Below are 14,686 nucleotides of genomic sequence, written 5' to 3' on the forward strand. Positions count from 1 at the left end.
CCTGTTCCCTGTTTCCAGAGTGAGGAGTTAGCAGGAGCCCATTTTACAGGTCTGAACCTACACATTTCCCGTACAATCCAAAGTAAGGGCCCCATCCAACAGCTTTTTTTCATGAAGCCTCATTAATTCATTCAAAAATGTACTCAGCATCTATTACATGTTTAGCACTGAACTAGGTTCTGGGGATACCAAAAATGAAAAGATGACATCTCTGCCCTCAGGAAGCTCTGGCTAATGAATGACACAGGTATATTTATAACTATGATATGATGAAATAATTACTTTTTAATAAAGACGCACACAAAGTGCAATGGGAACAAAGAGGAAGAAGGACTTTTACACCTTTTACAATCTGTGAGTTGCAAAGGGGAGAGGGCATTAGTGGGAGTTTGCATGTACAAAGACAAAAAGGCATAAAGGAGTATAAAATTTTCCCAGAACTATAGGTAGTTCAGTCCTGCTAGGACATAAAGAACAAGAGAGGAGGACTGGCAGGAAATGAGAATGAACAAGTAGATCACAAAAGGTCTTGTCTGTCATATAAAGGATACTGAATTTTATCGCAGAGACGAACCACTGAAAGAAGAACTTTAAGTTGAGGAGTGACTTGATCAGCACTAGCAAAGACACCAGGAATCCTGAAAGACATCTTAATCCCCACTTATTTTCAGGGCAAAGGAAAAGGTCCCACCCTCTAGGGTTGTCCCCTCTTAAATAACATGAGGCAGTAAAACAGAACTCTGTGCCGGGCACACAATAAATATTCAATAGAGATCAGTTAAACATGAATTTGGATATGGGGCAAGGGGGCAGTCCCTGCTGAGGGCAGGATTTTAGCAGCACCAGCACCTATAGTTTGGTCTTGAGTGTGATAAACAGAAATAGCTCACTGGGCATAGTGGCTCACGCCTGTAATCCTAGCACTGTGGGAGGCTGAGGCGGGCGGATCACTTGAGGTCAGGAGTTTGAGACCAGCCTGGCCAACATGGTGAAACTCCATCTCTATCAAAAAAGTACAAAAAAATTTGCCGGGCGTGGTGGCGTGCACCTGTAATCCCAGCTACTCGGGAGGCTGAGGTACGAAAATCGCTTGAACCCGGGAGGCAGAGGTTGCAGTGAGCTGAGATCATGCCATTGCACTCCAGCGTGGGTGACAACAGTGAGACCTTGTCTCAAAAAAAAAAAAAAAGAAAGAAAAGAAGAAAAAGAAATAGCCCCTCTGGAGGAGACCAGACAACTGAAAATTCTAGAATCTAACAGGCAACAGGAGGAGGGTGCCATACACTGTTTTGTTGTGCTCCAGTGTACAAAGCCCCCTCAAGGTTGTCTTTCCATAGCTGAGATTTAAATCCCATTAATGAAATATTAGTTTTATCGCACACACTAACCTCTCCGGAATTCTGGGTGACAGGTGCTTATGTGCACACACGGTTAACTGAAGGGAATTCATCAGTGGTTTTACTCCTGTTTTACCCAGCATCTATTCTGCTTAATTCAATTTAGTTGGATGGTTCTGCAGATAAATGCTGTAGAAATAAAATACTCTTGCATTTCTGCCTCCATTTATGGAATACATCCAAACTGCTTTGCAAAGTCAGAAACCATATATTTGATAACATTTTATAGCTGAAGACAATGAGGCTCAGAAAAGCAAAGCAACTTGCGCATGGTCACTCTGAAACTAAGTACAAAGCCACGACTTAAATCCCTGTTTATGGACTCAACTACCTCAATAAGCAACACTGTTTTCCCAAAAGCCAGTGTCTGAAGCAAAACATAATTGTCAGAATATAAAAATGATGGCCGGGCGCCGTGGCTCACGCCTGTAATACCAGCACATTGGGAGGCCGAGGCAGGCAGATCTCCAAGAGGTCGGGAGTTCCAGACCAGCCTGACCAACATGGAAAAAACACCATCTCTACTAAAAATACAAAATTAGCTGGGTGTGGTGGTGCATGCCTGTAATCTCAGCTACTTGGAGGCTGAGGCAGGAAAATCGCTTGAACCTGGGAGGCAGAGGTTGCTGTGAGCCGAGATCGCGCCATTGCACTCCAGCCTGGGCAACGAGCGAAACTCCGTCTCAAAAAAAAATAAAATAATTAAAAAAAAAAGAACATAAAAATGATTCTTTGTGAGAGGAAAGAAAAGGGAGGGGTCTTATAAATCTAAAAAACCACTCAAAAGAAAGGTGCAAAGAAGAAATACACAAGGGAAAACACAGGAAAAGGAGAAACCAGAGACTAACGTCAGCTAGGTCCTGTTCTGCAAGGAGAGATGGCAGAACCTGAGTCTGGGAGAGGGGGTTCTGAGCCGGAATCTAAAAACAGAGCTGAGAAAGGAAGAGAGAGCAAGTGAACACACCTGGCCACCGCACCCTGTGTAGCCTGGCCTGCCCTCCTTACCTGCCATGAAACCAGTCCTGGCACATGTCACACTCGATCATGAAGCGGGTCACATCGTAAGGCAGCCGGCAGAGGCAATACACCGGCACCGAGGCCATCTTCGCTCGGCCCTGGAGCGTTCTGCGGCCGGCCAGGTTCGTCGTGTCAAGAGGGGCGGGAGGCGGCAGCACGCGTCCTCTCTGGACGATGGCTAGGCACAAACAACACTTTTTACAGAGTGAATCAGCCCCCGCCCCCCACCCCCTTGCACCAGCCCTCAGTTCTCCAATAGAGAGTTACCGCCGCCGGGATGCAACACAGCTGGTGCGGCTGTAGGGGGCAACCAGAGAAAGTCCACCCGGCCCTTAGAATTTCTTTCACACGTAAAGAACGGAGCTCAACCTTCCAGGCTTCCCACCGCCCCCACACTCCCCACTCCCCACCCCCCACCTTCTTCGGCCCCGGAGTCAGTGATAACTTCTTTCCGGGTTTCAAGAAAATACCTGAAGCCTTTTCGGGAAGCTTCTTTCATCTCTCACTGAACCCTCTCCTAGCTGACCCGTTTCACAGAGCTCCCTTTATTATGACGCAAACCACAGCGTCAAAAATGAGGCTGGGGGTATCTCAAGACAAGACCCTCCCCTCACCCCCTGAAATAGGGCCAACCAGAGAGAGATAAGGGATCCCTGAAAGTCTCTTCAGGTTACTCAAAGCCTTCACGAACAAGACAGACAAGACTAGGCGCCCAACTCAAATCAGTTCTGGGGTCGTGTTCGGAGAGTTTAAATAATCCTTTCCATCACTCTCAATATCATTCCTTCCCCGACCAGTCAGGAGTTTCATCACCCCCAAAACTGAAATAAATATAAATCTCTAAACTGACCAGCTCGTTCTATACTTTAAAGATGACAGGGTTCTGGTTGCATCCCTGAAACTCAAAAGGATCTATTCAAAACCCCTCAAACTGACTAGAATTTCCTCACACTCCTGAAACTAAGCAAGGATTCTTTTGCATCGCTCGGAAACTGGCAGCGTTTCCTTGCAGCCCCCCCGCAAACTGATGAAAGCTCCCTAGTCTCCCCAGATGTTCAGGTACCTCACAGTATATCCTAAAACTGACAGTAATACCCTCGCAGCCCCCAAAACTTACAGTAATCTTAACGCTTCCCCAACTGACAGGAACCTCCTCACGCCCCAAACCTGACAAGAACGTCTTCGGTCCAGAATCCTACAGGGACCTCCTCATGCTTTGGGCTGCAAGGACTCCACGCCCGCGGAGCTCAGCCCCAGCGACACGCCGGCAGCCGGGCTAGCTCCGGGACTGCGAGGCGCCTCAGCGGAGGCTCGTCCGGTAGTTCCGGCCCCTACGGCGACGCGCGTCGAATTCTGGGATAGTTCCCGTACCGCCGGGAACCTCGCTTGCCTTCCCCTCGAGCCCCCCGCTGGGTCGCGCGGCGCCAGCCGCCCAACGGTGTTTCAGAGCAGCCTCCTCCACAACATTCCCCTCGGCCCGGCCGTTCGGGCCTACTGGAGACCGCTGCTTGGGCCTAGTCTGGCGGCCACCCGGCGAACGGGCAAGTGGCGTCGTCGCTCGGCCGGCAGGAGATACTCGCGAGCAAACCAACGGGGAAAGAGATGAACCGGCCGCCACGTCCGAGGCACACGGCCCGAAAAGTCGCTGGGAGAAGCCCAGTGGCGGCGGTAGGCAATTCGGAGTAGTCAATAAAGTTTATTCAAAACAACGAGGAAGTTGAGGCGGAGAGGGGAGGAGAAATACCGGGTAAACAGCTACCATGTTGAGAGTGGCGGCGCTACCCAGACAACCAAGGCGACCGCCATCTTACGAGGGCTGGACTCGCGAGGTGAGCGCGGCGGAGGCGGGGAACCGCGAGCCGCCGGCTCCCGGGTGACGTCATCAGGGGGCGGGGCGCCACCTTGAGGAAAGGAGGGCGGTTCTCAGCCACCTTTGGACCTGCTCGTCTCTTTAAGGTGCCCAATCGCCGCTGAAGACCTTGAGCCCAGAGGCGGAGAAGCCGCCATCTTAGGCGAGGCAGACGTTTGGCTCCATTTTGAGTGGGGCCCGAAACTTCCTAGCCTTCCCCCTCCTCCGGGCAAACAGGGAGTTAAGCTACCCCGACTCGCACACTCCTCCTCCCCAGCCTTCTCCTCCTATGAGAGGAGGTGAACTCGGTGACTCCAAACTACAAAATTAATAGGTGGCGGCGGGGGCGGGCTTCAGCCGGGGTAGAGGCGGAGTACTCACCGCGGCTCCTGTTCATTGAGCACCTTCGATAGGCTGGGCTCTTTCCCACGGTGTCTGCGTTGTTCGTTCTTCCCCCTGTGAAGAAAGCTCTGTGATTATCACCAAATGAAGGCAGGGGCTTCGAGAAGCCAAGTGACTTGAGTTCCAGAGCAGGGACGTTGAACCTTGCGCCCTGTGCTACCCGCGTTCTGTCCCCAGGCCCTCAGTGTAGTTCCTCTGTAAAGCTGCTGCCAACTCCACAACTCCCTCTGAACTCTTCTTTGACCCTACTGTTTCACTTCAGTTCAAATACAGTTCAAGGATTTGTTTGCACCTGTCCCACAATTTTCTGACTGTAGCCTGAGGGGAGGGGAGAGGAGGGGAGATGAGAGGAAAGGCTGAGTTAGTGGAGCTTTGCTGAGTTAGTGGAGCTTCGTACATATGCTTCAAGATGGCCTAGGTTTTCTCAAACATTCTAGAAAATTCTCTAGGAGTTATCTTACTATTTCATTTTCTTAAAAGGTCCCATTGCTTTAAAAAAGAAATGTGTGCGTGCACACAATTTACTAACCAGTGATGGTGGGTTAGGCCCTGGAGATGCAATGGTGAAAACAGGACCTCTGGAGTGGGAGGGCATCTGCCAGTGCAGGAAACAAAGTTGCGAGTAAACAATTGGAATAGAAGGCGCAGTAAACACACAAATACCACCTGCAAAATGACCTTTGCAAAATACAACATGAAGCTACAAAAGAGCCTTACAAGCTACTTGCAGCTGCTGTAAGAAAGACGGCAGGGGGACATGAAGGATATAAGTTCACTTAAATAAACAAGCGAGAACATTGTACTCAAAAGGATCAACGTGTACAAATGCATGGAGGCACATAGAAAAATATTTACTAAAAGTTGAATATTGTTGGAACAAGGAAAACAGAAGAGAGAGAGGTAGGAGGTCAAACAGTAAAGGGTCACAACATGAAAGATTGCGAAATGCAAAAGAGTTTGGATTGTATGCAGTTAGCAAAAAGAAAACACAGGTTTTTGAGCAGGAGTAGCTGAGTCTCATATTTGTGACTTACCCAGAGGATGGTTTAGGGTTTTTTTTTTTTTTTTATGTTTGTTGTTTTAGAGACAAGGTCTCACTCTGTTAACTCAGGCTGGGAGATCATAGCTCACTGCACCCTAGAACTCCTGGACTCAAGCGGTCCTTCCGCCAGAGCCTCTTGAGTAACTGAGACTATAGGCGCACACCACCACACTCGGTTATTTTTTATTTTTTATGGAGCCCAGGCCTCGCCGTATTGCTCAGGCTGGTCTCAAACTCCTGGTTTCAGATCCTCTAAAAGCGCTGGGATTACAGGCCTGAGCCACTGCACTGAAAGGTCCGGGTTTAATGGGACCTGAAGCTTATATGGTTTGGGGGAGGAAGGGTGAGACGTCTTTAAGAAAAAAATAGCCGGGCGCGGTGGCTCATGCCTGTAATCCTAGCACTTTGGGAGACCGAGGCGCGTGGATCACGAGTTCAGGAGTTCGAGACCAGCCTGGCCAACATGGTGAAACCCCGTATCTACTAAAAATACAAGTATTAGCCGGATGTGGTGGCACGCGCCTGCAGTCCCACGTACACAGGAGGGTGAGGCAGGAGAATCGCTTGAACACGGGAGGCGGAGGTTGCAGTGATCCGAGACTGTGTCATTGCACTCCAGCCTCGGTGACAGAGCCAGACTCCATCTCAAAAAAAAAAAAAAAAATGACTTTTGAATACAAAATTAGGTTCAAAGGTAGGCAGTAAGAGTATTTCTACAAGCAATTTCTACACCTGGGCAATAATTATGAAGAGAAGTGATACAAGGTACATGTAAATGTACCATGGGGCCGGGTGCAGATTGCATGTCTGTAATCCCAGCACTTTGGGAGGTCAAGATGGGAGGATCGCTTGAGCCCGGAGTTCAAGACCAGGATGGGCAACATAGTGAAACCCTGTCTCTACAAAATAAAAATAAAATAAATTTTTAAATAACAAATATCCCATGAAACCCAACCTAAATGTATCCCCCAAATCAACTTCCCCTTAGGTGGATCTCAAAAATGTCAGGCAGCTCCAACACCACCTAATGCAAGGGAAAGTATGGCCAGGCCCTCAGTGGAAAGGGACAGCACTTTGAACCAATTGTTGTTTAAATATATTTTGTGAACTTTATAAAACACATGACCATGTGACCCTATGGAAAGTGACAGGTCCTGCAGTTTAAGATTTCTTAGCTTCACAAGGAGTCAGGAGGAATGAGGCTGTTTCACTAGTGTGGGGGGAAAAAAATTGGTCTAGGATAGTTTGGGAAAGGGTAGAAAAAGATGAGATAATTTGGATATTTTGGAGGTTGACTAGGCAGTGTTTGGAAACTGATAATAGTGGATGAGTGAGTGAAAGGGGTGTGAGTCCATTTCTGGGTTGAGTGTCAGCATAGATGACGGTGCCACTGAATGAACTGGGCTACACAGAAGAGAAAACAGATTTGGTGGGGAAGAGACTAAATTTAATTTGGACTATGTTAAGTTCAGGTGTGTGTGGAACATTAATTCCCTCACCCAACAGTTCTTTATTAATCTACTATGCATCATGCACTGTGCTAGGTGCTGAGGATGTTGAGGTACCCCAGATAAGGCCCTGGCCTGCATGGAGCTGACAGTCTACTGGCAGAAACAGTCAATGATCAAATAAAATTTCATTAATATGTGAATTTCATTCACATATTTTCTTGAACACCTACTGTTAGGCACTGGGGATTTAGGGGTAAACAGACAAGTCCCCGCCCTTCTGTGACTCATTTCCAGCAAGGGAGACGGATAAAAAGTGAGGCAAATCAGAGAATTTCCAATTGAGGTGAGTGCTATCAGGAAAGTAAGACCAGTCATGAGATAGAGAATGATTTGAAAGGAAAGCAGTCTATTTTAGATAAGGTAGTCAAGGAAGGGTTCTCAGAGAAGGTGACAGGAGCTGAGACCTGAATAACAAAAACAGCTAGCTAGGGACAAAGGCAAAAGGAATCAAAAGTGTTGGCCAAGCATGGTGGCTCACGCCTGTAATCTGAGCACTTTGGGAGGCCGAGGCGGGTGGATCACGAGGTCAAGAGATCGAGACCATCCTGGCCAACAATGGTGAAACCTCGTCTCTACTAAAAATACAAAAAATTAGCTGGGTGTGGTGGCACGTGCCTGTAGTCCCAGCTACTCGGGAAGCTGAGGCAGGAGAATCGCATGAACCCGGGAGGCGGAGCTTGCGGTGAGCCGATATTGTGCCACTGCATTCCAGCCTGGGCGACAGAGCAAGACTCCTTCTCAAAAAAAAAAAAAGTGCTAAAGCCCTAAGATGAGGGCAAGAGGACTGGGCGGGCTACAGGTGGGGGTCAGGGTCTCCAAGCCTGAATTAGAGACCCTGTGTGTACCCTTAGGGAATAGACGATCTAATAAATTAACAAAACAAGGAGGCTGGAAAAGGTCAAACCCTAAGTGCTACCTAGAGGTTTGAGCAACCTGTGTGGTGTCGGAACAAAGAGGCAGTCACAGTTAATTCAAACACGTTCAGTGGGTGTGTGAGGAAAGGCTTCACAAGAGGTAGCATTGGACCTAGGTACAGTGGTACCTACCCCGACTCCTAAAATTCCTCCCCAGTGTCCTTGAGAGGTAGGGAGTGGACAAAGGATATTGGGAAAGGCAAAGCTGCCAGGGGTCTGAACCAGAGGCAGTCAGATTTGCTGACAAAGGAAGTCTTGCCACTGCTAAGGATGGGAGGCAGCTGGCTGCTGCCCTGGAAATGTGTGGACTGGTCCAGTCTCAGAGGATGGCGTCCATGATGGGACCTGGCTGCCACAGCACCAGGCTGCCCTGGAAGCCTACCTCCCCCATCCCACCTCCATTTAACAGTTGTAAACATTTATTTTTAATAACACAGATTCAGTTCCATCCCATTGTAATGTAAATGCATTCCCATTATAAACATTCAAACAGCCAGGCTGAACTCTCCCCGTGACAGGGCATTCAATGCCTGCTTACCTCTCTAGAGGGAACCTCAGCAGGATCTTTTCCAATTCATTTCTCTACATATATGTTATAGCTATTGAGGTAAAAAAAAAAAAAATGATGAGGGCTACAGTGAACTATAAAATACATGAGTGGAAAACGGGGGATTTGGGGGGAAACTTACATGAGGAAAAACAGGTGTCCTCTGAAACAGACTTGAAAGTACAGGGACAGTAAAAACAAAAGACAAAATAATACTAAATAACATTATCTGAGAACTTACTGTGCTAAGCACTGTTACAAACTCGCTACAAGCATTAAGTCACTGAATCCTTAGAACAACCATATGAAGTAGATATCAATACTGTTAGCATTGTATGGATGATGAAGCTGAGTACAGAAACTTTAATTCACTTGCTGGAGGTCACTTAGCTAGTTTGTATCCTAGCAGGGGTTCCTGGTGATACAGGGTCAGAGACCAGGCTCTTAACCATTCCTTTATACCACTAGTGTGGATTTAACAGCAACTGGTGTGTAAGTGTAATGGGAAGGTAATCAATTAATGGTTCTTTGCATAATTTGAAACACAGAAACAAAATGTGGTTTGCACACACTTGAAATAAAAACTAGCAGGATGGTGCCCCAGGTGCCAAACTAAGCAATGGAGAACACCAACCCACGCCTCCAGGGCCAGCTTCATGGGCGTGCCTGTTCACCGAGCTCTGCTCCTAGAAGGGGCCTTAGGCTTGGTTTAATGTAATGCTGTGGCTGTCTTGAAATTGATAATTTTATCTTTGAGCTTGTCTTTTCTAAGTGTAGTCCACTGTGACAATGGATCATGCATATGAGCAGAAGGGATATGCTAAGTGGCAGCACCCACAGCCTATGGAAACTGCAGGCAATGTGCATGCCACCAAGCAGTTAGACAGGCCGCCTGGTGTGCAGAAACACACCAGAGGGGGACATCAGGGCCCAGAGGGGGACGTCAAGCCAGTGACTAGAGTGGCAGCAGTAGCAAAAGCAGCAGCACAGGTAGCAGTGGCTATAGATCTGGGAGAGAGGAGGGCCTCTGTGCAGGAACAGTGAGGAGACCGGTTGTAAGAGGCAAGCTTGTCCTGTCACCAGGGCCTGTCCCTGCAGGATCTGTACAAAGATTAACGCTTTGGCCTGCACACTGGGACAGGAACTGCTGGCACTCAGGCAGTAAACTTTGCAAGGAAATGATTATGAAATAAACAAGTACCCATGGACATTGCAGTAAAGTGTATGGAGAGGATTATTATAATTTTTCAAAGAGTTTAGAATCTCTGGTTTTAAAACCTGGTGCAACACAGCAAAACAAATATCCAAAGGCTTAGAAATAGAAATTAAAATTAAAGATTGTCACAATAGACACATTAAATGAAAAGTTTCAGATAAAATATCAATGAAGAAGACAATATAAAAGTTTCTTCCCTGTAATTGAAGAGACAGGCCAGGCGCAATGGCTTATACTTATACTCCCAACACTTTGGGGAATTGCTTGAGCCCAGGAGTTTGAGACCAGTCTGGACAACAAAGTGAGACCCTATCTCTACTAAAAATTAAAAAACAAAAAATTTGCTGGGTGTAGTGGTTGGTGCCTGAAGTCCCAGCTACTCAGGAGGCTGAGGTGGGAGGATTGCTTGAGCTTTTGAGGTCAAGACTGCAGTGAACCATGATCTCCCATTGCACTCCTGGCTGGGCAAGTGAGTGAGACGCTGTCTCAAAACAAAACAAAACAAAACAAAACAAAACAAAAGACCAGCCTGGGCAACAAAGTGAGACCTCATCTCTATAAAAAATAAAAATATTAAAATATTAGCCAGGCATGGTGGTGCACACCTGTAGTCCCACCTACTGATGAGGCTGAATCGGGAGGATTCCTTGAGCCCAGGAGGTCAAGGCTGCAGTGAGCTGTGATCCCACTACTGCATTCTAGACTGGACAACAAAGTGAGACCCTGTCTTTAAAAAAAAAAAATGAATGTGGCCGGGCACAGTGGCTCACGCGTGTAATCCCAGCACTTTGGGAGGCCAAGGTGGGCAGATGACGAGGTCAGGAGTTCAAGACCAGCCTGGCCAACATGGTGAAACCCCGTCTCTACTAAAAACACACAAAAAATTAGCTGGGTGTGGTGGTGGGCGCCTGTAATCCCAGCTACTTGGGAGGCTGAGGCAGGAGAATCACTTGAAACCGGAAGGCGGAGGTTGCAGTGAGCCGAGATGATGCCACTGCACTCCAGCCTGGGCAACAGGAGTGAAACTCTGTCTCAAAGAAGAAAAAAAAAAAAAAAAAAAGAAGTTGCGGCCAGTGGCTCATGCCTGTAATCCCAGCACTTTGGGAGGCCGAGGTGGGTGGATCACCTGAGGTTGGGAGTTCGAGACCAGACTGACCAAAATGGTGAAACCCCATCTCTACTAAAAATACAAAAATTAGCTGGGCGTGGTGGCACATGCCTGTAATTCTAGCTACTCGGGAGGCTGAGGCAGGAGAATCGCTTGATCCCGGGAGGGGGAGGTTGTGGTGAGCTGAGATCATGCCATTGCACTCCAGCCTGGGCAACAAGAGTGAAACTCTGTCTCAAAAAAAAAAAAAAAAATGAAGTTGCTAAAAATGTTGATGACCAAATAATTGAATTTGCAGAAAAGTGAGTCAGAAAAATCTGATGATCATGATATATTAATAACACTATTTTTGCCAGGCGCAGTGGCTGTCACCTGTATTCCCAGCACTTTGGGAGGCCGAGGCAGGTGGATCACTTGAGGTCAAGAGTTTCAGACCAGCTTGGCCAACATGGTGAAACCCCGTCTCTACTAAAAATACAAAAATTAGTAGGCTGTGGTGGCGCACACCTGTATGTAATCCCTGCTACTAGGGAGGCTGAGGCAGGAGAATCACTTGAACCCGGGAGGCAGAGTTTGCAGTTAGCCAAGATCGTGCCACTGCACTCCAGCCTGGGCAACAGAGTGAGATTCCGTCTCAAAAGAAAAAAAAAATCATGTAAAATTATGACAAAAATATTTTTCTGTAACTTGTCATTATTCATGCATTACTATTACACTTACTATGTTTTATAAGTAAAAACATTTTTTTAAAGGAAAAAAGAATTTTTTTTCATACAGAGTCATGCTGTGTCACCCAGGCTGGAGTGCAGTGGCGTGATCTCTGCTCATTGCAGTCTCTGCCTCACAGGTTCTAGCAATTCTCCTGCCTCAGCCACCCAAGTAGCTGGGATTACAGGTGCACACCACCACATCTGGCTTTTTTTTTTTTTTTTTTTAATTAGAGACGGGGTTTTACCATGTTGGCCAGGCTTGTCTCGAACTTCTGGCCTCAAGTGATCTGCCCGCCTTGGCCTCCCAAAGTGCTGGGATTACAGGCGTGAGCCACCAAGCCTGGCCTAGGAAGAAAATTAAAAAAAAAAAAATTTTATTATTATTATACTTTCAGTTTTAGGGTACATGTGCACAACGTGCAGGTTTGTTACATATGTATACATGTGCCATGTTGGTGTGCTGCACCCATTAACTCGTCATTTAGCATTAGGTATATCTCCTAATGCTATCCCTCCCCCCTACCCCCACCCCACAACAGTCCCCGGTGTGTGATGTTCCCCTTCCTGTGTCCATGTGTTCTTATTGTTCAATTCCCGCCTATGAGTGAGAACATGCGGTGTTTGGTTTTTTGTCCTTGCGATAGTTTGCTGAGAATGATGGTTTCCAGTTTCATCCATGTCCCTACAAAGGACATGAACTCTTCATTTTTTATGGCTGCATAGTATTCCATGGTGTATATGTGCCACATTTTCTTAATCCAGTCTATCGTTGTTGGACATTTGGGTTGGTTCCAAGTCTTTGCTATTGTGAATAGTGCTGCAATAAACATATGTGTGCATGTGTCTTTATAGCAGCATGATTTATAATCCTTTGGGTATATACCCAGTAATGGGATGGCTGGGTCAAATGGTATTTCTAGTTCTAGATCCCTGAGGAATCGCCACACTGACTTCCACAATGGTTGAACCAGTTTACCGTCCCACCAACAGTGTAAAAGTGTTCCTATTTCTCCACATCCTCTCCAGCACCTGTTGTTTCCTGACTTTTTAATGATCGCCATTCTAACTGGTGTGAGATGGTATCTCATTGTGGTTTTGATTTGCATTTCTCTGATGGCCAGTGATGATGAGCATTTTTTCATGTGTTTTTTGGCTGCGTAAATGTCTTCTTTTGAGAAGTGTCTGTTCATATCCTTCGCCCACATTTTGGTGGGGTTGTTTGTTCTTTTCTTATAAATTTGTTGGAGTTCATTGTAGATTCTGGATATTAGCCCTTTGTCCGATGAGTAGGTTGCAAAAATTTTCTCCCATTCTGTAGGTTGCCTGTTCACTCAGACGGTAGTTTCTTTTGCTGTGCAGAAGCTCTTGAGTTTAATTAGATCCCATTTGTCAATTTTGGCTTTTGTTGCCATTGCTTTTGGTGTTTTAGACATGAAGTCCTTGCCCATGCCTATGTCCTGAATGGTATTGCCTAGGTTTTCTTCTAGGGTTTTTATAGTTTTAGGTCTAATATGTAAGTCTTTAATCCATCTTGAATTAGTTTTTGTATAAGGTGTAAGGAAGGGATCCAGTTTCAGCTTTCTACATGTGGCTAGCCAGTTTTCCCAGCACCATTTATTAAATAGGGAATCCTTTCCCCATTGCTTGTTTTTGTCAGGTTTGTCAAAGATCAGATAGTTGTAGATATGTGGCATTATTTCTGACGGCTCTGTTCTGTTCCATTGGTCTATATCTCTGTTTTGGTACCAGTACCATGCTGTTTTGGTTACTGTAGCCTTGTAGTATAGTTTGAAGTCAGGTAGCATGATGCCTCCAGCTTTGTTCTTTTGGCTTAGGATTGACTTGGCGATGCGGGCTCTTTTTTGGTTCCATATGAACTTTAAAGTAGTTTTTTCCAATTCTGTGAAGAAAGTCATTGGTAGCTTGATGGGGATGGCATTGAATCTATAAATTACCTTGGGCAGTATGGCCATTTTCACGACATTGATTCTTCCTACCCATGAGCATGGAATGTTCTTCCATTTGTTTGTATCCTCTTTTATTTCATTGAGCAGTAGTTTGTAGTTCTCCTTGAAGAGGTCCTTCACATCCCTTGTAAGTTGGATTCCTAGGTATTTTACTCTCTTTGAAGCAATTGTGAATGGGAGTTCACTCATGATTTGGTTCTCTGTTTGTCTGTTATTGGTGTATAAGAAGGCTTGTGATTTTTGCACATTGATTTTGTATCCTGAGACTTTGCTGAAGTTGCCTATCAGCTTAAGGAGATTTTGAGCTGAGACGATGGGGTTTTCTAGATATGCAATCATGTCATCTGCAAACAGGGACAATTTGACTTCCTCTTTTCCTAATTGAATGCCCTTTATTTCCTTCTCCTGCCTGATTGCCCTGGCCAGAACTTCCAACACTATGTTGAATAGAAGTGGTGAGAGAGGGCATCCCTGTCTTGTGCCAGTTTTCAAAGGGAATGCTTCCAGTTTCTGTCCATTCAGTATGATATTGGCTGTGGGTTTGTCATAGATAGCACTTATTATTTTGAGATACATCCCATCAATACCTAATTTATTGAGAGTTTTTAGCATGAAGGTTGTTGAATTTTGTCAAAGGCCTTTTCTGCATCTATTGAGATAATCATGTGGTTTTTGTCTTTGGTTCTGTTTATATGCTGGATTATGTTTATTGATTTTCGTATGTTGAACCAGCCTTGAATCCCAGGGATGAAGCCAACTTGATCATGGTGGATAAGCTTTTTGATGTGCTGCTGGATTCGGTTTGCCAGTATTTTATTGAGGATTTTTGCATCAATGTTCATCAAGGATATTGGTCTAAAATTCTCTTTTCTGTTGTGTCTCTGCCAGGCTTTGGTATCAGGATGATGCTGGCCTCATAAAATGAGTTAGGGAGGATTCCCTCTTTTTCTATTGATTGCAATAGTTTCAGAAGGAATGGTACCACCTCCTCCTCGTACCTCTGGTA

General features: G+C 46.1%; 1 protein-coding gene across 7 annotated transcripts in view; it reads right to left on the reverse strand.

Annotated features, from left to right (window-relative positions):
• The window catches only part of PHF8 (PHD finger protein 8), a 103,182-nt gene extending 98,276 nt beyond the window's left edge, over positions 1-4,906 (reverse strand). For 2 of the 7 annotated variants that reach the window (XM_063660517.1, XM_063660514.1), the window contains exons 1-2: positions 4,645-4,841; positions 2,403-2,592 (exon numbers count right to left, since the gene is read on the reverse strand). In XM_063660517.1, the coding sequence (XP_063516587.1) occupies positions 2,403-2,592; positions 4,645-4,660 (206 nt within the window). In that variant the 5' untranslated portion in view covers positions 4,661-4,841. Of the gene's footprint in view, positions 1-2,402; positions 2,593-3,581; positions 4,544-4,644 lie in introns of those variants that run through there. The other 5 variants (XM_054471291.2, XM_054471289.2, XM_054471290.1 and 2 more) reach the window with 4 other exon arrangements.
• Between the last annotated feature and the right edge of the window lie 9,780 nt (positions 4,907-14,686).

Source organism: Pongo pygmaeus, chromosome X, assembly GCF_028885625.2.
Source record: "Pongo pygmaeus isolate AG05252 chromosome X, NHGRI_mPonPyg2-v2.0_pri, whole genome shotgun sequence".
Lineage (NCBI taxonomy): Eukaryota > Metazoa > Chordata > Mammalia > Primates > Hominidae > Pongo > Pongo pygmaeus.